This window comes from Perognathus longimembris, chromosome 6 (genome assembly GCF_023159225.1).
Source record: "Perognathus longimembris pacificus isolate PPM17 chromosome 6, ASM2315922v1, whole genome shotgun sequence".
NCBI lineage: Eukaryota > Metazoa > Chordata > Mammalia > Rodentia > Heteromyidae > Perognathus > Perognathus longimembris.
The window spans coordinates 64,083,097-64,105,701 of NC_063166.1; the positions used below are offsets into that span (position 1 = coordinate 64,083,097).

General features: G+C 48.4%; 2 protein-coding genes across 3 annotated transcripts; both read left to right on the plus strand.

Moving 5' to 3' along the window:
• Positions 1-8,495: 8,495 nt before the first annotated feature.
• Positions 8,496-11,668, plus strand: Cenpb (centromere protein B). Of its 2 annotated transcripts, XM_048348871.1 has the most exons (2): positions 8,496-10,440; positions 11,131-11,668. In XM_048348871.1, the coding sequence occupies exons 1-2, from the start codon at positions 8,732-8,734 to the stop codon at positions 11,531-11,533; spliced, it is 2,112 nt and encodes a 703-aa protein (XP_048204828.1). In that variant the 5' UTR covers positions 8,496-8,731; the 3' UTR covers positions 11,534-11,668. The 2 variants fall into 2 exon arrangements, with proteins under 2 accessions (XP_048204828.1, XP_048204829.1); XM_048348872.1 differs by having other exon boundaries at positions 8,497-11,391.
• Positions 11,669-12,425: 757 nt separating this feature from the next.
• On the plus strand, positions 12,426-16,588 carry Spef1 (sperm flagellar 1). The gene is made up of 7 exons (XM_048348873.1): positions 12,426-13,994; positions 14,960-15,071; positions 15,435-15,591; positions 15,770-15,809; positions 15,938-15,998; positions 16,227-16,350; positions 16,459-16,588. Exons 1-7 carry the CDS (start codon positions 13,886-13,888, stop codon positions 16,564-16,566), a joined length of 711 nt encoding a protein of 236 aa, XP_048204830.1. The 5' UTR covers positions 12,426-13,885; the 3' UTR covers positions 16,567-16,588.
• Positions 16,589-22,605: the final 6,017 nt, after the last annotated feature.

Genomic DNA, 22,605 nt, shown 5'->3' on the forward strand with positions numbered 1-22,605 from the left:
CATGAACTCTGGGTCTTCCTGAATCTTCTGCCAATTAGATCAATTAAAATAAAAAGCTACCCAGGCATCAGTGGCTCATGCCTGTTAATTCTAGCTACTCAGAAGGCTGAGATCTGAGGATTGTCGCTATTCAAAGCTAGCCCAAGCAGGAAAGTCCTTGAGTCTCTTACCACCAGAAAACTGGAAGTGGTGTTGTGGCTCAAAGTGGTAGAGCACTAGCCTTGAGCAAAAAAGCTCAAGAACTGACAAAAAACAAAAAGCTCATCTATTAAAAAAAAGTTAATAATCATAGATATCATAAGCATTGTAAACTAGATTGACAATGTTCTTCAAGGGGAAGATTTTTTTTTAATGAAGAACGCAAAGGGGATGGGTGGGGGAGGGAAGGAGGGAGAAAAAATGAGGAAGGAGCTAACAAGTATGACAAGATATGTATATGTATATGTATCACTATCTTAAATATGTAACTGTAACCCCTCTGTACATCATCTTGACAATAAAAAAAAATAAGCTGTGAGCTGTTGGCTCATGCTTGTGATCTTAGCTATGCAGGAAGCTGAGATATGGACGATTGTAGTTTGAAGCTAGCCAGGTAGAAATGTCCATAAATAACCAGAAAAGGGCAGGGTTGAGGTGCTGGTGGCTCACACCTGTTATCTTATATACTCAGGAGATTGTGATCTAAAGATTGTGGTCTGAAGCTAGTACAGGCAAGGAAGTCCTTGAAATGCTTATCTCCACTTAACCACCAAAAAGCCCCAACGTGGAGCTGTAGCTCAAATGGTTCAGCACTAGCCTTGAGCACAAAACCTCAGGGACCAGTGCCCCAGGACCAGAACAAAAAAAAATCAGTTCTGGGGAGCATAGCTCAAGTGGTAGATTGATAGTTGAGCAAGTAAGCCAAATGAGCTTAAGGCTCTAAGTTCAAACCCCAGTACCACCAAATAATGAGTTAAAATAAGTACTTGCAGCCGGGCATGGTGGTACATACCCGCAATCCAAGCACTCAAGAGGCTAAGGCAGGAGGACTGTCAGTTCCAGACCAGCCTGAGGTACATACATAGTGAGAATATGTCCCATACAACCAAAAGAAAAATGGGGAAGGAGGGAGGAGGCGGGGGAAAAATGAGAGAGGAGGTAACAAGTTGGATAAGAGATGTACTCACTCCCTTACATATGAAACTGTAACTCCTCTGTACTTCACTCTGACAATAAAAAAATTTAAAAAGAAAAATTGCAAGCAACAAGAGGACCACAGGCCCAGGTTACTAAATTTGTGGGCTGTAGAAGAACCCATCTTCCGATGGAACGCAAATACCCTAGGACTCAGCACTTCAAGCCCTGTGCTCCTTCAAGGTGTCTGACATGATCCTGAGGTTTGGGCAGAAAAGCAGGAAGTATTACCCCTTGTTTCAAAATTCTTCCTTTTTTTTCTCCAAGCTTCCTTCCACACAGTTTGTGATTCCCCCCCCCCCCCCGCCCCTTTCCTTCCCGGTGCCTTTTCTGTCATGACTTGAAGCATATTAAATAGTTGATGTTTTGTCTATATGTGCTTTTTTTTCAGACAGAGTCTAAATATATAGCCTAGGATGGTTTTTAACTCATGATCCTCCATGCCCAGTTATAGTGTTTGAAAATGGTTTCTGTTTTGTTGTTTGTTTTTGCCAGTCCTGGTGCTTGAACTCAGGGCCTGAGCACTGTCCCTGGCTTCTTTTTGCTCAAAGCTAGCACTCTACCACCTGAGCCACAGTACCCACTTCTGGCTTTTTCTGTTTATGTGGTGCTGAGGAATCGAACCCAGGGCTTCATGCATGCAAGGCAAGCACTCCACTGCTAAGCCATATCCCCAGCCCTGAAAATGGTTTCATAGGTCAGGTGCCTATAATAATCTTAGCTATTCAGGAGGCTGAGCTCTAAGGATCCAGGTTTGAAGCCAGCCTGAGCAGGAAAGTCTGTGAGATTCTTACCTCCAAACTAACCAGTGAAAAGCCAGAAGTAGAGCTGTGGCTTAAGTGGTAGTGTGCCGTCCTTAAGCAAAAAAGCTAAGGGACAATGCACAGGCCCTGAGTTCAAGCCCTAGTAATGACACAAAAGAAAAAAAAGGTTATGTTACACAGGAGAGGTGCCAGTGGCTCACATCTATATTCCTAGCAACTCAGGAGGTTGAGATCTGAGCAGAAAAGTCCTTAAGACCTTATCTCCAATTAACTAAAATTGCTTGACTGGAGGCATGCCTCCATCATGAATTATGGCTTCACCATCCATGAATAAGCGGGCTGAGTGAGAGCATGAGGCCCTGAGTTCAAGCCCCAGAATGAAAAAGAAATTACACAAGGCTAGGCATGGTAACATATGCCTGTAATCCCAGCACTTGGGAGAATGAAGATGGAGGATCATAAGCGCAAGTCTAGTCCTAACTACATATGGACATCCAGGCCAGCCTGGGTTACATGGTGAAACTCTGTCTTTAAAAATACAAAGTTACATGGCATTCAATATTCAGACAAAGAACATTTAAGTGGTACCAAAGGCAGTAAAGTCAATATTGCCCCCTCCCCAAACCTCCAGGACCACTATTATAGAACCAATCAATGTTATACATTTGTTGTATAATTTCCTAGGTAGTCCATAACTAGCTAATAGAAATATAATGGCAGGGCCAACTGTGAGCTACAACAGAATTTAAAATTTTCTAGTACCCACATTCACAAAAATATAGAGTGGTGGGCTGGGAATATGGCCTAGTGGCAAGAGTGCTTGCCTCGTATACATGAAGCCCAGGGTTCAATTCCCCAGCACCACATATATAGAAAACGGCCAGAAGTGATGCTGTGGCTCAAGTGGCAGAGTGCTAGCCTTGAGCAAAAAGAAGCCAGGGACAGTGCTCAGGCTCTGAGTCCAAGGCCCAGGACTGGCAAAAAAAAAAATATATATATATATAAAAAAATATATATATATATATAGAGAGAGAGAGAGAGGTTAGGCCCTGGGTTCAATCCCTAGCATTGCAAAATATAAGTAAAATAGAAAGGATCAGATGAGTTTACTTTCAGTATTTTATTTAACATCTTAATATTATTCCACATATTCTCTGCATAAAATTATTAGTGGGAAACTTTACATACATTTTTTATATCTAATCTTCAAAATCCAGTGTATGTTTTTATACTCACCTTAAACTTGCCACCTTTCAAGAACTCAATAGCCACATGTGGCCATTGGCCACTGTACTGCACAAAGCAGGTCTTATATTTCCAATAGAGATGCCTATAATTTAAAAAGTAGGGGCTGGGAATATGGCCTAGTGGTAGAGTGCTTGCCTCATAAACATGAAGCCCTGGGATCAATTCCTCCATACCACATATATAGAAAAATCCAGAAGTGGTGCTGTAGCTCAAGTGGTAGAGTGCTAACCTTGAGCAAAAAGAAGCCAGGGACAGTGCTTAGGCCCTGAGTTCAAACCCCAGGACTGGCAAAAAAAAATGCAATGGCTTAAAAAAGTATACAAGCTGGGCACCAATGGCTCATGCCTATAATTCTAGCTACTCCTGACACTGAGATTGAGGATTGAAGCTCAAAAACCAGCCCAAGCAGGGAAGTGTGAGATATTTTCTATCTCCAATTAACCATCAAAAAGCCATACATGGGCTGGGAATGTGGTTTAGTTGGTAGAGTGCTTGCCTAGCATGTATGAAGCCCTGGGTTTGATTCCTCAGTATCACATAAACAGAAAAAGTCAGAAGTAGCGCTTTGGCTCAAGTGGTAGAGTGCTAGCCTTGAGCAAAAGAAGAGAAGTGTGAAACTCACTTTGGTATTTGTTGTCATGAAAAAGTGTTCACAATATGAGCTATAAAGTATTATTCTAGATGTAGTCTTTTAGTCCAATTAAAAGCAATATGCCAGGTGCTCAAGCCTATAAACATAGCTACTCAGGAGGCTGAGATCTGAGGATTAAGTTTGGAAGCCTAGTTAGACAAATCCATTAGATTTATTTTTAATTTTTTTTTTTTTATCATTTGTAAGGCTTGAATACTGGGCCTAGGCACTGTCCCTGAATTGATTTTTTGCTTCATTAGTGTTCTACCACTTTGAGCCTCAGCTCCATTTTGAGTTTCCTGGTGGTGAACTGGAGATAACAGTCTCATGGACTTTCCTGCCCAGATTGGCGTTGAACTGCAATTCTCAGAGGATTACAGACATGAACCACCAGTGCCTGGCTCATGAGATTTTTTTTTTTTTTTTTTTGCCAGTCCTGGGGCTTGGACTCAGGGCCTGAGCACTGTTCCTGGCTTCTTTTTGCTCAAGGCTAGCACTCTGCCACTTGAGCCACAGCGCCACTTTCGGCTTTTCCTATATATGTGGTGCTGAGGAATCGCACCCAGGGCTTCATGTATATGAGACAAGCACTTTACCACTAGGCCATATTCTAAGCTCCATGAGATTTTTTTAAATCTCCAACTAACCAGCAAAGTCAGAACTTGAGGTGTGGCTCAAGTGATGGAGTACCAGCTGTGAATAAAAAAATCTGAGCAAGAGCTTGAGGCTCTGAGTTCAAGGCTTAGTACTGGTACCAGTAACAATAAGAACAGAAACAAATAACTAGGGAGACTGAAGGAGAAAAACTGAGGCCAAGCCCCTATTTAAAAAAATTATTAATTGGAAAATGTTCTGAGTGTGTGTGTGTGTGTGTGTGTGTGTGTGTGTGTGTGATGGAATTAAAACTGGTTATACATTTTTTGGATTGGAAAGTATTGCTTTTTTTTTCTGGAGCTTGAACTCAGGGCCTGAGCACTGCCTGTGGCTTCTTTTTTGTTCAAGGCTAACACTCTACCACTTGAGCCACAATGCCACTTCCAGCCTTATCCGTTTATGTGGTGCTGAGGAATTGAACCCAGGGCTTCCTGCATGCTAGGCACTAAACCACACTCCCAGCCCTTGCTTTTTTTGTTATTAGTTTATATTAGTTACTCTGTGTGTGTGTGTGTGTGTCCTGTGGCTTGAACTCAGGGCCTGGGTGCTGTCCCTGAGCTTTTTTGCTCAAGGCTAATACTCTACTTATTCAATTACAGCGCTACTTCCAGATTTCTGATGGTTAATTGGAACTAAGAGTCTCACGGACTTTCTTGCCCAGGCTGGCTTGAACAGCAACCCTCAGATCCTCTGCCTCCTGAGTAGCTGGGATTACAGGCATGAGTCATGGGCACATGGCTGGTCACATGACTTTATCCTCAAATTTTCCTGTAAAGGGAAAGGGATAGATGAATGAAGAGGTTAAGGGGGAACGAATGTAGTCAATGTATATCCTACAAAATTAAGAAAATAGAGGGAAGGGATAGGTTGGGAGGGATAGGCCTGAATATTGAAAGGGGTGATATTGATCAAGATACTTTTTTTTTTTTTTTTTTTGCCAGTCCTTGGGCTTGGACTCAGGGCCTGAGCACTGTCCCTGGCTTCTTTTTGCTCCAAGCTAGCTCTCTACCTACCTCCTGAGCCACAGTGCCACTTCCGGCTTTTTCTGTTTATGTGGTGCTGAGGAATCGAACCCAGGGCTTCATGCATGCAAGACAAGCACCCTGTACCACTAAGCCACATTCTCAGCCCCAATCAAGATAAATTTTATTCATAAACTGCTTTATTAAATGGAAACTCCTGTACAAACTACTTAAAAACAATAAAATAATAATTAAAAACTCTACAAAGTTATAAATTTTAAGTTAAAGTATATGTTCTCAAGCCAGTCGATCACACCTGTAATCCTAGCTACTCAGGAGGTTGAGATCAGAGGATCGAGCAGCCTGGCAAAGAAGTCTGCAACCCTGATCTCCAATTAACCAGCAAAAAGACAGTGAAGTTGTGGCTCAAGTGATAGAGTTCCAGCCTTGAGCAATAAAACCAAGAGAGCATAAGACCTAAGTTCAAGCCCCAGTACTTGCACACACACGTGTGCATGCACACACACGTGTGCATGCACACACACACACACAGGTTTCAATCTGTTGGTTCCTCAAATGATTAAATACATTTATCATATGACCCAGCAGCTCCACATCTAGGTGGGAAGGAAAAAAATAGAAAAATTCAACTTGTAGGGAAAATGTTCACCCACAGTCCATGCACCCAAACACACATTAATAATATGCCAAGTTGGGTGAAGGAGCAGGGGGCACACATGTGCTCATGGATGAGGTTTATGAAATGTAGACATGTTTTCTTGAAGGTGCCTAAGAGTAAGTCCTCAGCCAAATGGCCTCACATTCACCTTGGCCTAGTGACTGTGCACCCATTTGGGGCCAAGCACTGATCCTAACTCTACTGGAAATAGTCTCCTACATTTTCTTCTGGACCTTCAATTTAAACGTATACTTTTTGTATTTCAGGGGTGGGAAAGGCTTCTCTGTAAAACATATAATCCAGAAATAATCAAGGGAAAAAATGGTCAGAGCCACTTACTTGAAGACTGCAAGGTTCTCAAAGCTAAAAGATTCTCTAAGTTAATTTGAGGGGTTGAGTGGTAAACCAGGGGTAATAAACAATACATGTACATTCAAAGCATAGGTAAAGCTTTTTTCTTTGGGGGTGGGGGTACTGGGATATCAAAAATTTGAATTCCAAGCCAGGTGCAATTACATACAGTCTTTCCTCAGATTCCAGAATGCTGCTCTGGCCTGTTTTACCCACAGTGGCTTCAGCTCCTCCAGAGGTTTGTTGCTGGTCCTTTCTTCAGCCATAACTTTGGAGCTCCCAGGGTACTGTTTTTAGTTCATTTCTTCTGCTATACCCACCCCCGTGAAACTTCATCTACCCAGGTCTCCAAACGATTTTGCTGGGTTGCTGCTCTGTGAAACTTCATATATATGCACTCATACATTGCTTTAAGAACTGACAAAATGGCTGGGAATGGGGCTTAGTGGTAGAGTGCTTGTCTGGCAGGCATGAAGCCCTGGGTTTGATTCCTCAGTACCACAAAAAAAAAAAAAAAGGAAAAGCCAGAAGTGGCCCTGTGGCTCAAGTGGTAGAGGCCTAGCCTTGAGCAAAAGAAGCTCTGGGACCGTGCCCAGGCCTTGAGTTCAAGCCCAGGACTGGCAAAAGAAAGAAAGAAAGAAAGAAAGAACTGACCAAGCTGGGCACTGATCACACCTAATAATAATAATCCTAGCTACTGAGGAGGTTGAGATCTGAGGATCACAATTCAAAACCAGCCCAGGCAGAAATGTCCATCTTATCTCCAATAAGTTGCTCAGAAAAATCAAGAAGCGGCACTGTGGCTCAAATGGTAAGGGCACTAGCCTTGAGCACAGAGGCTCAGGGACAGCACCCAAGTCCTGAGTTCAAGTCCCCCCACCGGCAAAAAAAACAAACCTATTTTCATGTGTTTGGTGTTGGAGGCAGAGGCATCAGAATTTGTGTGCATATATGCATAGGTGAATACATGCCGCTATATCTGGAAGGGCAAAGATACCTATTATGGCTACAATCATGGAAAAGGCTAGGGACACACTGATGTTATCAGTGCCTACAGACTGTGACATTACACTAACTTACTACCATCAAATAAATTTAAAACTGTATTGCTGGCTACACAAATAAGCTAAATGTGTAATGACAGGTAACAGATTAGTATTCATGGGCTGGGAATATGGCCTAGTGGTAAAATGCTCGCCTTGTATACATGAAGCCCTGGGTTTCGATTCCTCAGCACCACATATATAGAAAAAGCCAGAAATGGCACTGTGGCTCAAGTGGTAGAGTGCTAGCCTTGAGCCAAAAGAAGTCAGGGACAGTGCTCAGGCCTTGAGTTCAAGCCCCAAGACTGGCAAAAACAAAACAAAAGAACAGTTTAGTATTCACTCATACTTGGAACAATTACTCAACCATTAAAAAGCATGTGGGGGCAATGGCTTGTACCAATATGGCAAAATTCTCCACACGTGATGCCAGGACAAATAGCAGGCAGATGTCAGCCAGTCTCTGTAGCTTTATGCCAGTGTGATACAATACATTTGGAAACAAAACTGCTTAGAGAAAAGAGCAAGGGAACGTATGGCACTGTTGTTACCTGTGCCTCTCTCCAGGTGCTCATGGCTATGACAAGCGATTTTTAGCTTCTGGGATTTTTCCGTTTCTGCCAAAAAAAGCAAAAAAAAAAAAAAAAAAGTGGGTTATTTTTTACTTAAATTTATTTTTTTTTTAAAGAGGGTGGGTGGGGGAAGGTGGCTGTGCTTTTTTATGCTGCGAATCGCTGTCCACCCGCCCCGATGGCCGCCCCCACGTCCCCGCCCGCCCCGTGGCCTGGAGGGTGGCCGGAGCCCCGGCCGGTCCCGCAGGCCGCAGCGCCCCCGGTGGCAGGACCGGGGCAGCGGGAAGGGGCTGGGCACGGAGGACCGGGAGGCGGCGCCGGGCGTCCCCACGCTTCCCGCGAGATCCCGCTCCGCCCGCTCCGCCCCGCTCGCCGCGCTGCCCGCTCCCCGCGCCGCGGCACTTCCTGCCTTCCGCGCCCGCGCCGCCCGCCCTCTCCCTGCGCCCCCCGCTCGCCCCTCGCCGCCCGGCGTCGCCTCCGGAGGTGCCCCCTCCGGCCCGGCCGGGTCGCCGCTCCGCCCGCCGCCCCGCGAGCCGCTTTGTCTCGGGCGGGGCGCTCGGGAGAGGCCGCCTGGTGCCCCCCGCCGCGGGCCCGGGCCCCCCGCCCCGGGGTGGCGGCGGCGGTGCCGGGCCCCGGGGCGGGGGGCGCGCCGGGATGGGCCCCAAGCGGCGGCAGCTGACGTTCCGGGAGAAGTCGCGGATCATCCAGGAGGTGGAGGAGAACCCGGACCTGCGCAAGGGCGAGATCGCGCGGCGCTTCAACATCCCGCCGTCCACGCTGAGCACCATCCTGAAGAACAAGCGCGCCATCCTGGCGTCGGAGCGCAAGTACGGGGTGGCCTCCACCTGCCGCAAGACCAACAAGCTGTCCCCGTACGACAAGCTCGAGGGGCTGCTCATCGCCTGGTTCCAACAGATCCGCGCCGCCGGCCTGCCCGTCAAGGGCATCATCCTCAAGGAGAAGGCTCTGCGGATAGCCGAGGAGCTGGGCATGGACGACTTCACTGCCTCCAATGGCTGGCTGGACCGCTTCCGCCGGCGCCACGGGGTCGTGTCCTGCAGCGGCGTGGCCCGAGCCCGGGGGCGAAACGCTGCCCCCCGGACCCCGGCGGCACCTGCCAGCCCGGCCGCGGTGCCCTCTGAGGGCAGCGGTGGGAGCGCACCGGGCTGGCGCACGCGGGAGGAGCAGCCGCCGTCGGTAGCCGAGGGCTACGCCTCGCAGGACGTGTTCAGTGCCACCGAGACCAGTCTCTGGTACGACTTTCTGTCGGACCAGGCCGCGGGGCTGTGCGGAGGGGATGGAAGGGCGCGCCAAGCCACCCAGCGCCTGAGTGTTTTGCTGTGCGCCAATGCCGATGGCAGTGAGAAGCTGCCCCCGCTGGTGGCTGGCAAGTCGGCCAAGCCTCGTGCAAGCCAAGGTGGCCTGCCCTGCGACTACACCGCCAACTCCAAGGGTGGCGTAACTACCCAGGCCTTGGCCAAGTATTTGAAGGCCCTGGATGCCCGAATGGCTGCGGAGTCTCGCCGGGTCCTGTTGCTGGCTGGCCGCTTGGCCGCCCAGTCCCTGGACACTTCAGGCCTGCGGCACGTGCAGCTGGCCTTCTTTCCTCCGGGCACTGTGCATCCATTGGAGCGGGGAGTAGTCCAACAGGTGAAAGGCCACTACCGCCAGGCTATGCTGCTCAAGGCGATGGCGGCGCTGGAGGGCCAGGATCGCTCAGGCTTGCAGCTGGGCCTCATGGAGGCCCTGCACTTCGTGGCTGCAGCCTGGCAGGCAGTGGAACCTTCGGACATAGCCACCTGCTTCCGTGAGGCTGGTTTTGGGGGTGGCCCTAATGCCACCATTACTGCTTCTCTCAAGAGTGAGGGAGAGGAAGAGGAGGAGGAGGAAGAGGAAGAGGAGGAGGAAGAAGAAGAGGAGGGTGAAGGGGAAGAGGAGGAGGAGGAAGAGGAGGAAGGAGAGGAGGAGGAGGAGGAGGAAGAAGAGGAAGCAGGGGAAGGAGAGGAGTTGGGAGAGGAGGAGGAGGTGGAGGAGGAGGAGGGTGATGTTGATGACAGTGAGGAAGAGGAGGAGGAGGACGAGGAGGAGAGCTCTTCTGAGGGCTTAGAGGCTGAGGACTGGGCCCAGGGAGTAGTAGAGGCTGGTGGTGGCTTTGGGGGTTACAGCGCCCAGGAGGAGGCCCAGTGCCCTACCCTTCGTTTCCTGGAAGGTGGGGAGGACTCTGACTCAGATAGTGAAGATGAAGAGGAAGATGAAGAGGAGGATGAGGAAGATGAAGATGATGAAGATGATGATGAAGATGGCGATGAGGTGCCAGTACCCAGCTTCGGGGAGGCCATGGCTTACTTCGCCATGGTCAAGAGGTACCTGACCTCCTTTCCTATCGACGACCGGGTACAGAGCCACATCCTCCACTTGGAACATGATCTGGTCCACGTGACCAGGAAGAACCATGCCAGGCAGGCGGGAGTTCGGGGTCTTGGACATCAAAGCTGAGCCACTGGGCATAGCTGTGTCCCTGACCCAGATGGGCAGCACCAGCCTAGGGCAGAGAACCCTCTCTAGGTAGCCACTGTAGATGGAGCTAGAGGGGGGAGCCCCAGGGCCTTGAGTAATGGCTTCCTCTGGCCCTGAGACAGTCCTAGGGCTAGGTCCACCTCAATGCCTGCTTATTGCCTCTTTCTCAAAATCCTCTTTCCTCCCCATTTGCCCCTGGGCTTGGGGGACCAGGTGGGGTGGGTGGGGAGCTGTCTGGTGCTACCACACCATGCCATCAGTGGACTAGACCACAGCAGCAGCCAGGGACAGGCCCTGGAAGCTCCTGGCCAGAGAGTGCCTCTCCCCCCTACCATCCAACCAGGTCTTTGGTGGGGGGGAACCCCAAAGCCATTCTGGGAAGGGCTCCAGAGGAAGGTCCAGCCTAGGCCCCCACAAGGCTGGCAGCCCCTTACACCCACCCTGGGTCGCTTCAAGAAGCACAGTCTAACTTTACCACGGGCTCCTGAGCCTGCCTTGCCTGCTTTCCACCTTCCTAATCCCGTTCTCTGGCCTAGTCTGTGTGACTTTGGCTGCCCTTGGTTTTCTTTCCAGATTGGAGGTTTCCAAAAGGCCCTCCAGGAGAGTGACGGTGGGCACCTCCCTTGTGGTCAGCTGCAGGCCTCATGCCTCTCATCCCTCTCTGGCAGGGTCCCATCCTGGGCAGAGGGGCCTGGGGCTGAGCCCAGAGTCCAGCCACCCAGCTGCTCCCTTTCCCAGTTTGAATTCAATAAATCTGTCCACTCCCCTTTTGTGGGGGTGAACGTTTTAACAGCCAAGGGTGCATCCTTCATGGTCTGGGCTTGCGTCTGTCTTGGGGACACATTCTTTCCCGACTCCCTTTGGTCCTTGCTCTGGTGTGACATGGAAGCAAGGGTTGACAGAGTGGCCCTCACTGAGGTGATGGGTACAGAGAGCTAATGACACCAGTGTCTAAGTGTTATAAAAGCTTGGAGAGGGAAGATCTTTAATGTACCCATCTTGGAGGAACCCTAGCGTTCTAGTACTTTGGGCATAGAGAGAAGCTTGGGTCACTTTTCAAGGGCAGGAGGGAAGAAGCCAACAATCTCTGTTGGGCCAAATCAGGCAAAAATACACCCAAGGAATAGGCCTATCAAGACCCTATAAAGGGTCCTTGAAGGCGTGGGAAGATGTAGGGCCCGGATTAAGTGTTGAGATAGCTCCTGAGAGCCAACTTGGATTTAGAGGAGCCTGCAGGGAACTCCTTGGTTTACCTTAGGCAGCCCTTTAGGCCTTCCACTGATTGTCATCCCCAAGCCTGGTGGCCACAGGGGACAGTTGGCAGAAGGAAGGTGAAATTACTGTGGACAGATTGCACCCCCAAGAGGCTGGGAGTTGGAAACTCTGGGTGCTTGCCCTCCAGAGCCTCACACCCTACCTGCCCCCCACTCCCCAGTCCAAAGGTGAAGACAGGTCCTCTGTCAGTCTTACCCTGCTCCTCTCAGGGCCAGTCAGTCCCTCCCTGTGGAACCCTCCCTCTCAGAGGCCCTTTAGCCCCATCGATTCTAGCACCTGAGCCTGCGCAGGGCAAGGAGCCCTGAGCCTCAAACCGGTTTTCCTACCCTGCCAAGACCTGGCATCTCACCTCCTTCCCAACCCCTCACCACCCCTTAGCCACCACGTTCCTCCTCTCCCCACCGTGGAATGTTAGGGGGTGGGGGATATCCAGGTCCTCTTTTGTCTCTAGCCTGTGGTGGGTGTAGTCCCTTCCAGAAAAGCAAGGCCATTTTTTTTTTTTAACCACACAAGAAGGCATGGTAAATTCCATTCTTGGCTTTCCATACTTCTGGCACTTCAAAACCTTCAAAGTTTTAAAGAAAAGTGACAATAAGGAGTTGGGATTCCCCTTGGCTTCACCCTCTTTCCCAATCCAAACTCTCGGAGACCAGAGAGTCAAAAAGAAGCCCAGCTGATCATCTGGGCCTGCTGTAGAGTAGGTAGGAGGGAGCGTGGCCTTCTCCCTAGGGTAGTTTTGACTAATCCAATTCCCTCATCTCCAAGTGCCAACAAGACAAATCACTTTCATCTGTGTCCTACCAACAATCTTTCTTTTCCTGGAACTGAGGTGATCTCATAAATGATAACATAAGCTGAGGCCAATAGGGTCCTTGATGTGTGCTGAGCCATAAACACTAGGTGCTCCACAGAGCCCCTACAGGGTAGAGAAGGGTAGAGAAAACTGACAAAAAGGCACCAGGATATTCAGCAATATTTTCAAAGCTATACCCTTAGTTGGAAGTAAAATTTCTCCCCAGGCTGGCTCTATAAGTACCCCCTTTATACCTATTCGGTATCCCTTCACCAAGTAGGGACTTAAAATATTGACAGGGTTACTTGAAGTCCTAATCCATGATAACGCTTGGAGGGAGATGAGGATGTGGAAGACAAGGAATGTGGAAGTGTCTTCAGGAGCTTTTTGCTGCCCCATAACTGGCTCCCATGCCCAATTCTCATTCAAATACAGGTCTTATATCAGTATGAATTTATTATAACATATCCCCATTACCCTGTAGGGACAAGTAAATGAGAACTGTTCCCATTTCACAAGGGAGGAAGTAGTGTAAAGACATTACATGACATGCTAGAGTTTAAGATACTGCCTTGAGCTCTGGTGTTCCTTTCAAGTCTGAGTTACATACTGCATACCACACCAAAACCCACTGCAGGGATAGGGGAATAGCAGTGGCTGTATGGGGAGGGATCCAGTGAGGAAGCACACAACTTATCACAAAGTTTGTTAGGTAACAGATTATTAAAAATGGACCCCCCAGACAAAGCTGAAAATATTGGGATGCTGCTTTCATGTAGGACTGACAACTAATGGTCACAGAAGGGGGAATCCCAGTTCAAGGGATGCTGGTGCAAGGGTTCTGAGGGCCTGGTTGACTTCGGCAGATCCAAGACTGGGTCAGTAGCTGGATACCAGCTACTTTGGGTGCAGCAATGACTCTCTTAGGAAAGAGGAAATAAACACACCTACCTGTCTTTTCAAAGCTGGGGCCCCAAAGAAGGCAGTGAGGGAAAAACTACAATTCCCAGAAATCTCTGCTCCCAGTCGACTAGGTGACGGTTGCCATGGTTTCAGAAAACAATATGGCTGCTCCCAGATGGGAAGTGAGTCTCTGGGTAAGGCACGCAGAGTCAGAACCGAAAGCCCTCTGTGGAGCAGTGGCAAGAGAGGTGTTTGAGGAGTTGTGAGGCTGGGGCTGGACTCTGTCTAGCTGGAACGGATTGGCCTTGTTGAGGAGACAAATGGCAAGCAGTGTGGATGAAGAGGCCCTGCACCAGCTCTACTTGTGGGTAGACAACATCCCTCTGTCCCGGCCCAAGAGAAACCTCTCCCGGGACTTCAGTGATGGAGGTGTGTGCCTCTGTGTGTTTCTGTGTGTTCTGTCTTGAATGTATGTGTGAGGGGTCCTTGTGCATTCTGTCTTTTTGTACTTAAGTGCTGGTACTTACATGTCTTGGGACTTCAGTTGTGGAAGTGTGTGCTTTTGTGTGTGGTTTCTATTTGTGTCTCTGTGTGAACAATGCGTTTTCATGTGTTTGCCTACTCTTTTTCTATCTTATGTGCATATGAAGGGTGTGTGTGTGTGTGTGTGTGTGTGTCTGTCTGTCTGTCTGTGTCCTCATCCCTCCAGGGACTTTGAATTAAGGTGTGTGTATTACTGCATCTCTGTATGTCTGCTTATTGTTGTATGCTCCATAGATGTGTCTTATAGGATTCTGAGCATGTGCATGTTCATATGTGTGTTGACATATTATGTCCTAGATGTGTTTGAGGGAATCTTGTGTGTCTATATGTTTCCTTGTGGTTATGTAAGTATCTGTGTCTCCTGGACTTTCAGTGACAGAAGCATGTATTTCTGTACATACATGTTTGGCATGCATTTTTTCTATGTGTCTACACATTCTGCCTTGTATGTATATCTGTAGAAGGATTTCATTGTGTGTCTCTGCTTGTGAGACAGACAATCTGTGTGATTCTCCTGGGACGTTGGTGGGTGTGTGTGTGTGTGTGTGTGTGTGTGTGTGTGTACATCCATATGAATTCCTAAGGTGGAGCCACAGGCTTCTAAAGAGCTCTCTTAGAGACTCATTCTCTGTATTGTTATGCCCTGAGTTAATAGGGGAAGGGGTGCAGCTTCTCTGAGGTATCCTAGATCCTAGTTTGATTCCTGACCTGACTTTCTTTGTTTCCTTCCCTGTCATCCTTCACCTTTTTGTATCTCCACTCGGTTTTATCACTCTGTTGCTTCTTCAACCTCACCCTGGTCTTCTCCCATGGCTCTCTCCCCACCTTCTATGTCTGTCTCCACTCCTCAGTCCTGGTTGCAGAGGTCATCAAGTATTACTTCCCCAAGATGGTGGAGATGCACAATTATGTCCCTGCCAACTCTTTCCAGCAGAAGCTCAACAACTGGGGTCACCTGAACAGGTAGTGTAATACCTGGGTGCAGGAATGGGATTCTCCAACACTCACTGGAGTTCCAGGAAGTGCCTCAGCCCTTTTACTTCCTAAGGACTTAACACCTAGGCAGGAACCCTGCTGGTGGCAGAATGGGGAGGACCTGCCCAGACAGAACCCATCTAGTAACAAAATCAAAGGACTGTTATTGGGAAGAAGACAGAAGGGAACCTCAGGACACCCAAGGAGTGGGGCTCAGATGCCTTCCTTTCCGGTTTCCCAGGACTACAGGCTCAGGGTTGCATCACTGTGTCCCTCCTTTCCTCCTTCCCCATGAAGTCCTGGCTCTGTTCCCTGTAGGACCCAGTCTGTCTTCCCTGGCCTACCCCATAGGAAGGTGCTGAACAAGCTGAACTTCTCGGTGCCAGATGATGTGATGCGCAAGATTGCCCAGTGTGCCCCAGGAGTGGTGGAGCTGGTGTTGATTCCACTGAGGCAGCGCCTGGAGGAGCGGCACAGGCGCAAGAAGCAGGGCATGGGCTCCTTACAGGTGCCACTCTTGGGGGGCGGGGAGCATTGTTGCCTGCTACCAGGGCACGGAGGGCTTCCTAGGCAGCAGAATGCCCGGTCTTGAGGATGAATGTGTGGGGGTAGAAGTAGGGTGTACCTAGGAAATCCTGCTGAAAGGATTCCTTGGGCTCAGAGTGGACCATGGGGGTTTCTTTCAGGAGCTGGCACCTCAGGATAGCAGTGGCTATATGGATATGGGTAAGGTGTCCTTTCCTTCTTCTGCTTACCAGGAAAAGTTTCCTCCTGTCTTTCTTATCACTTTGAGGGTGGGGGAGACAAGAGAATAGGACTTCAGCAAGGTCACTCCTCTACTTGTTTTGTCTCAGGTTTGTCCCAGAAGGCCCGAGGGGAGGGTGCCCCGGAGCCTCAGGGAGGAGGGCAGCTCAGGTAAAGCAGCTGGGAGTTCTAATCTCACCAATTTTAATAATCCTCCTCTTCCCCCACCCCCACCCTCCCAGGCTAGAAGGGGAGGGAGAGGGGCTGGCTGTGCCAGGGAAGGTGGGGAGACAGGACAACAACAGGAAATAAAGAAGGAAGGCCTGGCTGCGGGCACTGGAAGAAGGGTGAGGGTGGCGCCCACAGTTATGGGGTCCGCTGAGCTGTTTTCTACCCCAGGGGGAGCCGGCCGCCGGCGCCCCGTCCTCCTGGGTATAGCCAGTCGCTGCAGGGCGACCCAAGCTTCGTCCTCCAGATCGCTGAAAAGGAACAGGAGTTGTTAGCCTCCCAGGAGACGGTGCAGGTGAGGGCGCCCCGGGAAAGCTGGGGAGTGAGGGTTTGGAGAAGGGAGAGGTCTGTAAAGACAGGGGCCGCCAACAGCTGGGCTTGATTTCCTTGCGGTGCCACCCAGGTCCTGCAGATGAAGGTGAGGCGCCTGGAGCACCTGCTGCAGCTCAAGAACGTGCGCATCGAGGACCTCTCCCGGCGGCTGCAGCAGGCCGAGCGCAAGCAGCGGTGAGCGGCGACGTGGGCCCGGGCAGCTGGGGGGGCCCTTTTCCTCGCCAGGATGCCACGAGCTTCCCGCCCACCCTCGGACGCACGAGCGGGAGGGCGGAGCCAACTGCTGGCGCGAGCCTCCTGCGCCCGGAGCTCCTCCCTCCCTGGGGATGGGGGTGAGTGGGGCCCCTGGACTGAGCAGCCTCATTGCGCTCCATCCGGACCAGGAAAATGGACCACTTTCCAGCGCCCAGGAGCCACGGGCGGAGACCCGGCGTGCCCCGCAAAAAAGTGGGGCCCAACACTTGGGGCCCCGCCTTGAGTCTCCCCGCAATAGGCCGGGGGAGGCGGTCCCCTGGCTCTGCACACACCCCTCGGGCCGTGTCCCTACCCAGTTCCGAGGGTAGCAGCTGCGGTTCATGTCAAGCAAGCTCTCCACACTCGCACTCACGTGGGAATCTACCTCCGGAAGCCGAGGGGCTCCCTTGCCCCTCTTGGGTGCTCATTTGGGACCCCTCCAGGGACTGGAGACCACAGCAGCTGGAGAGGAAGGGATGAGGAGTGGGACCAGCCAGGAACAGGGAAGATATCCCTATGTGCCCGTAGCTATTACCCCGGTCTTCCTCACCCTCCTCCTCCCTTCCTTTTCTCCCTCCTCCGATTTTTCCTCCTCCTCCTTCCCCTCTCTTCTCTCCCTTCTTGATCACACATTTTGTTTGAATGAGTCTGGGGGATATGAGTGGAACTGTCCCCATTAAAGGTGGCATACTTTTCCTGTGCCTGCCTTCTCTTTCTGGGCCCCTAAAGACGTGAGTTCCTGCTCTCCCAGTCCTCCACCACCCACATCTGTCTTCACATGTTCATCCCGTTAAGTGAAAGAGCCTTGTGGGTCCAGAATTGGTCTCACTTTGTGGGTAGTTGGTCCTGTATGCCCACAGTTTAGCAGATTACTCTCTGTGTGTGTGAGTGTGAGTGTGTGTATGTGTGTGTGCGAGCGCGCCAGTACTGGGGCTTGAACCCAAGGGGCGGGCACCACCCCTTAGGCTGGGGCTGTATCACTTGAGCTACAGCTCTACTTCAGCTTTTTTTTCTTTTCTTTCACAAATCAGAACCTTTATTGTTCTGAAATAAATGTTAAAAACATAACGAAACAAAACATCAAAATTCAGTCTCAGAAGAAGTGAAGCTCAATGCCCATCACATGTAACAAGAAAACTTCCTTTAAGAAAAAGGAAAAAAAGCACTATGAGAAGTCTTTCACATGAATGAAGCAGCTTTTTGATGGTTAATTGTAGATAAGAGTTGGGCTCAGGGGCTAGGAATATGGCCTAGTGGTAGAGTGCTTGCCTCATATACATGAAGCCCTGGGTTAGATTCCTCAGCACCACATATATAGAAAAGCCAGAAGTGGCGCTGTGGTTCAAGTGGTAGGCTGCTAGCCTTGAGCAAAAAGAAGCCAGGGACAGTGCTTAGGCCCTGAGTCCAAGCCCCAGTACTGCCCCCTCCCCAAAAAGAGTTGGGCTGGCTTCAAACCACAATCCTCAGATCTCAGCCTCCTATGTAGCTAGGATTATAAGCACCCTGACTTCTAATCCTGACTTAGATTACCCCTTGCCCCCAACACAGTGCCCCCCAACCTTTTTCAAACCCAATGCCAAATACAGACTTCAAATTCCCCCAACTCTGGCCACATCTTTGTCTTCAACGTGGATGGACCCTTAATTTGAACTTCTATATGACTCCAAACCCACCCATGCTGATCTATGAGCTGAGGCAAAGCTTTACTCCTAAACTGACCATGCTACAATGCCATTGGTTAGCCTCAAATCTGGCTTTTGTTGGTTTGTTTTGGCAGCACTGGGATTTGAACTCAGGGCCTCATACCTTTTAGGCAGTTACTCTACCACTTGAGCCACCCACCCCCAGCCTTGATCTGATGATTTATATTAATAAATCCAGAGGCCTGGAAATTCCATTCCTGGGCATATTTCCAGAGTATACCCAGGGGAAACACACTCTTGTGTTCTTTGTTCTGAGAGACACTACATTGATTTTCATAGCAATGCTTTTGTACTAGCAACAGAACTGAAAAGACCCTGAATTAGCTATCTATGACTATATTACAAATTACCACTAACTTGGAGGTATAACCCAATGCATGCTTATCTCACATTTTTCTGTGGGTCAAGAGTCTAAGCATGATTGAGTCTTTTTTGTTGTTGATGGTGGTTGTGGGCCTTGAACTTAAGGCCTGGGTGCTGTCCCTTAACTTTTTTGTTCAAAAGTCCTCTACCACTTGAACCATAGCTCCACTTCTAGCTTTTTGGTGGTTAATTGGAGATGAGTCTTATTGACTTTCTGACTTGCTTTGAATGTGACTATCAGATCTCAGCCTCCTGAGTAGCTAGGATTACAGATGTGAGCCACCAGCACTTGGCCCCTCTTTTTTCTTTAGATAGGGTCTTACTGTGCAAGCCAAGCTGGCCTCAGACTTGAGATCCTCCTGCTTCAGCTTCCTTCCTTCCTCATTTGGATTAGACTTGGCCCATCAGTTGAAGCCTGAGTAGAACCAAAAGTGTGATCTTTCCTCAAATACAAGAGGATCCCTAGTGTCTAATGGCCTCTGAACTGGTACATTAGCTTTCATCCTATCTTTAGACTCAAATGGAAGTACTGGCTCATGCTGAGTCTGAAGCCTGCTGACCTTTGGACTAGAACTATACCATCAGCAGCTCTCCCCGTTTCAGGCCTTTGGACTTGGTTGGCACCTGAATTTATCTGAACTGTTGGCCCTCCTGGGTCTCTAATTTACCAACTCACTTTGCAGATCTTCAGACTTGCCAGCCTACATAATTGTGTGGGCCAAATTCTTATAAGGTAATCTCTGTGTGTATGTGTGTGTGCGTGTGTTTCTCCTCTCTTCTCTCTCACAGTTCTCTTTCTCTGGAAAACACTATTTTTTTTATTTTTTTGGTCAGTCGTGGGGCTTGAACTCTGGGCCTGGGTGATATTCCTGAGCTCTTCAGTTCAAGACTGGTGCTCTACCACTTGAGCCACAGCACCACTTCCAGTGTTCTGGTGGTTAATTGGACATTAGTGTCTCATGTACTTTTCTGCCTGGGCTGGCTTTGAACCACAATCCTCAGATCACAGCCTCTTGGGTAGCTAGGATTACAGGTGTGAGCTACCAAAACCCGGCTTAGGAAAACTCTATTATAAAGTATTCACATATCTTTACACTGAAAACTTTGTTTCCATTCAGCCACATAAAATTCTATTGTTGTCTGTACAATTCATTTAATCTGTCTTCTACTTAAATATTTGAATTACTTCCAATCTTGTAATGCAGTAATGAAGAGCATCATATATTAATAATTTAGTATTATATATGTTCTATGTGATAAATTCTAAAACGGGGGTTACTAGGTTTAAGAATGTGTATTTGGTTGCATGCTGGTGGCTCATGCCTGTAATCCTAGCTATTCAGGAGGCTGAGACTTGAGGATTGTGGCTGAAAGCCAGACTGAGCAGGAAAGCCAATGAGTTTCTTCTATTCAACTAACCAGCAAAAAGCCAGAAGTGGCACTGTGGCTCAAGTGGTAGAGCACTAGTTATGAATGAAAAAACTAAGGGAGAGTGCCCAGGTCCTGAGTTCAAGACCTAGTACCAGAATAACAAAAAAAAGGCTATGTGTTTGTATTCTTGATAGTGAACTTATCCTACACAGATAGAAACTGAAGAATGAGGATTGTTGCTTTGCTTTGTCTGGCTTTGCATAATGTAATGTTTTCACAAAATCAGTTACTAATTTCTAATTATTGATAAGGGTGGGATCAAACTGTAACTCTCATACTGTGCTAGTGGGAGTTTAAATAAATGCAAGCATTTAAGATAACAATTTGACACTTTCCTATAATTAACTAGAGCTTTGTATTGTATCAGTTATATACTGGAGTTCAGACTCAGGGCCTCACACTTGCTAGGCCAGTTCTCTACCATATGAGCCATGCCTCAGCCCCAGAAAAGAATTTCTTAAAATAATCTGACTTCAGGTAATTGTGAGGGCTGCTTAGAGTCTCTGGAAAAGCTGTTGTTTTGCATCTAACACTGGAATTCAAAGTCCACAGGTTAGAAGTTGGAAAGGAAAGATGCACATAAAGTCAGGGACAGAAAGAACAAACTGGAATCCATGAGCATAAGTCATAGAAGTCTTGCTGGGGGCCGGTGACTCAGGCCTGTAATACTAGTTACTCAGGAGGCTGAGATCTGAGGATCGTGGTTTGAAGCCAGCCCAGGAAGGAGAGCCCTTGAGTCTCTTATTTCCACTAAAATACCCTAAGAAATCTGGAAGTGGAACAGTGGCTCATGTGGTAGGGTGCTAGCCTTGAGCAAAAAAGCTCAGGGACAGCACCCAGGCTGTGAGTTTAAGTCCCAGGACTGGGAAAAAAAAAAAAAAAGGAACAACCGAATTCATATCAGCTTTTACTGCCTCCATTCTTGATAAAAGTGAACAGAGAAGCAGCTGTCTTCTCTGTCATCTGACTCAGGAGTCAGAAAAGTAAAGGAGGATGAAGGGAAAAGCAGAGTCCTTGTAGGCCTAGCCACTCCCCCACATCAATGAGGTAAATCAGCAGATCAACAGCAAAGTGCGTGGGCTACAAAGTTCTTGCCTGGAGCTCACAAATGTCAGATCCTATATTGCTGCTGCTTTTCTTCCACTTTTCAAACCTCTTTCAAAAAATGTCTGCTGTGGTCTGCCCTAATTGGAAACACACAGGGAAGGGAATCTGGAAAATGCTGTCCAGGCTAGCTAAGTGGACCCATTAGAAAGCCATCACAGCACTGTCCCAGCAATTCCTAGATATATGCTTCAGGAAAATGCATATATGTTAACCAAAAGACAAGGATTAGACTAACAGAACGTGTATTATTTAAATGACCAGTCTCTGGGTAAACATCTGAAAATCATGTTGTTGCATGTATTAGGCACATCGTCACAAATACTATCGTACAAATATAGTACAATTTTGTGTCAGCACTGGGGCTTGAAATTAGGGCCTTACACTGTCTTTTTTCTGCTCAAAGCTGATGCTTTACCACTCAAGCTGGTGCTCTAGACTTCCTGCTTTTTGCCAGGTAATTGGACATGAGTATCTTAGATGTGACAGCCATGGGCTAGCTTTGAACTACAATCCCCTGATCTCAGTCTCTTGAGTAGCTAGAATTAAAGGCATGAGCCACTAGTGCTAAACTAGTGCAACAGGTTCATTTTATTACTGAGTAAATTTGGGTAACTTCCACTTTAAACCTATTACAAATGCTGCCAATGCTGTACAATTAATATACACTAATAAAAAATTTTAATTCTGCCAGAGATGTTTGTGTGTCTTCTGGCAATACTGGGTAATAAGGTATTTATTTATAAGGTGTGGTTTCTGGTATACATTGGGTAATAAAATCTATCTTATTACATATCACCAAGAGTTTTTCCAAGGAGATAATAGTTTATTATTAAAAAGAATAGAGTTCAGAACACTATGTGTTTGGAGCTGGGGCATCTGTTTTTCATGTGTTCTGTTTTCCTAACCTAGAGTTGCTCCTAATCCCCTCCTTTTCTGCCCCTTAGTCTAGGGAGCCTGGTAGGGGCTTGTTACTTTATGGAGTTCTTAACCCTGTAAGGCTCTTTGCACAGGAAGCCCCTAGTCCTGGGCACAATCTCTTCTTGGCACTCAGGACCGCTGTGCAATCATGGTGTAGCCTTGTAATTTTTTCTTTTTTTTCTAGTGGTCTTCCAGGGGACTTAAACTCAGAGCCTAGGTGCTATCCCTGAGCTCTTTTGCTTAAGGCTAGCACCCTATCACTTTGAGCCACAGTGCCACTTTCAGTTTTCTGATGGGTGATTGGAGATAAGACTCTCCCCTCACAGTCTTTCTTGCCCAGGTGGCTTTGAACCTGGATCCTCAGATCTCAGCCTCCTGAGTAGCTAGAATTATAGGTGTGAGCCACCAGCACCTGGCTGCTATGTAATCTCTTATCTTGACTTCCTCCTGCCACTAAAAGT

Excerpts from the sequence above, each read along its gene's own strand:
- Cenpb (XM_048348871.1), top strand. The coding sequence starts at position 8,732 with ATGGGCCCCAAGCGGCGGCAGCTGACGTTCCGGGAGAAGTCGCGGATC. Across the intron at positions 10,441-11,130 it reads TACTTCGCCATGGTCAAGAG|TCTGTGTGACTTTGGCTGCC; the intron begins GTACCTGACCTC and ends TCTCTGGCCTAG.
- Spef1 (XM_048348873.1), top strand. The coding sequence starts at position 13,886 with ATGGCAAGCAGTGTGGATGAAGAGGCCCTGCACCAGCTCTACTTGTGG. Across the intron at positions 15,592-15,769 it reads AGGGCATGGGCTCCTTACAG|GAGCTGGCACCTCAGGATAG; the intron begins GTGCCACTCTTG and ends GGTTTCTTTCAG. Across the intron at positions 15,999-16,226 it reads CAGGGAGGAGGGCAGCTCAG|GGGGAGCCGGCCGCCGGCGC; the intron begins GTAAAGCAGCTG and ends TTTCTACCCCAG.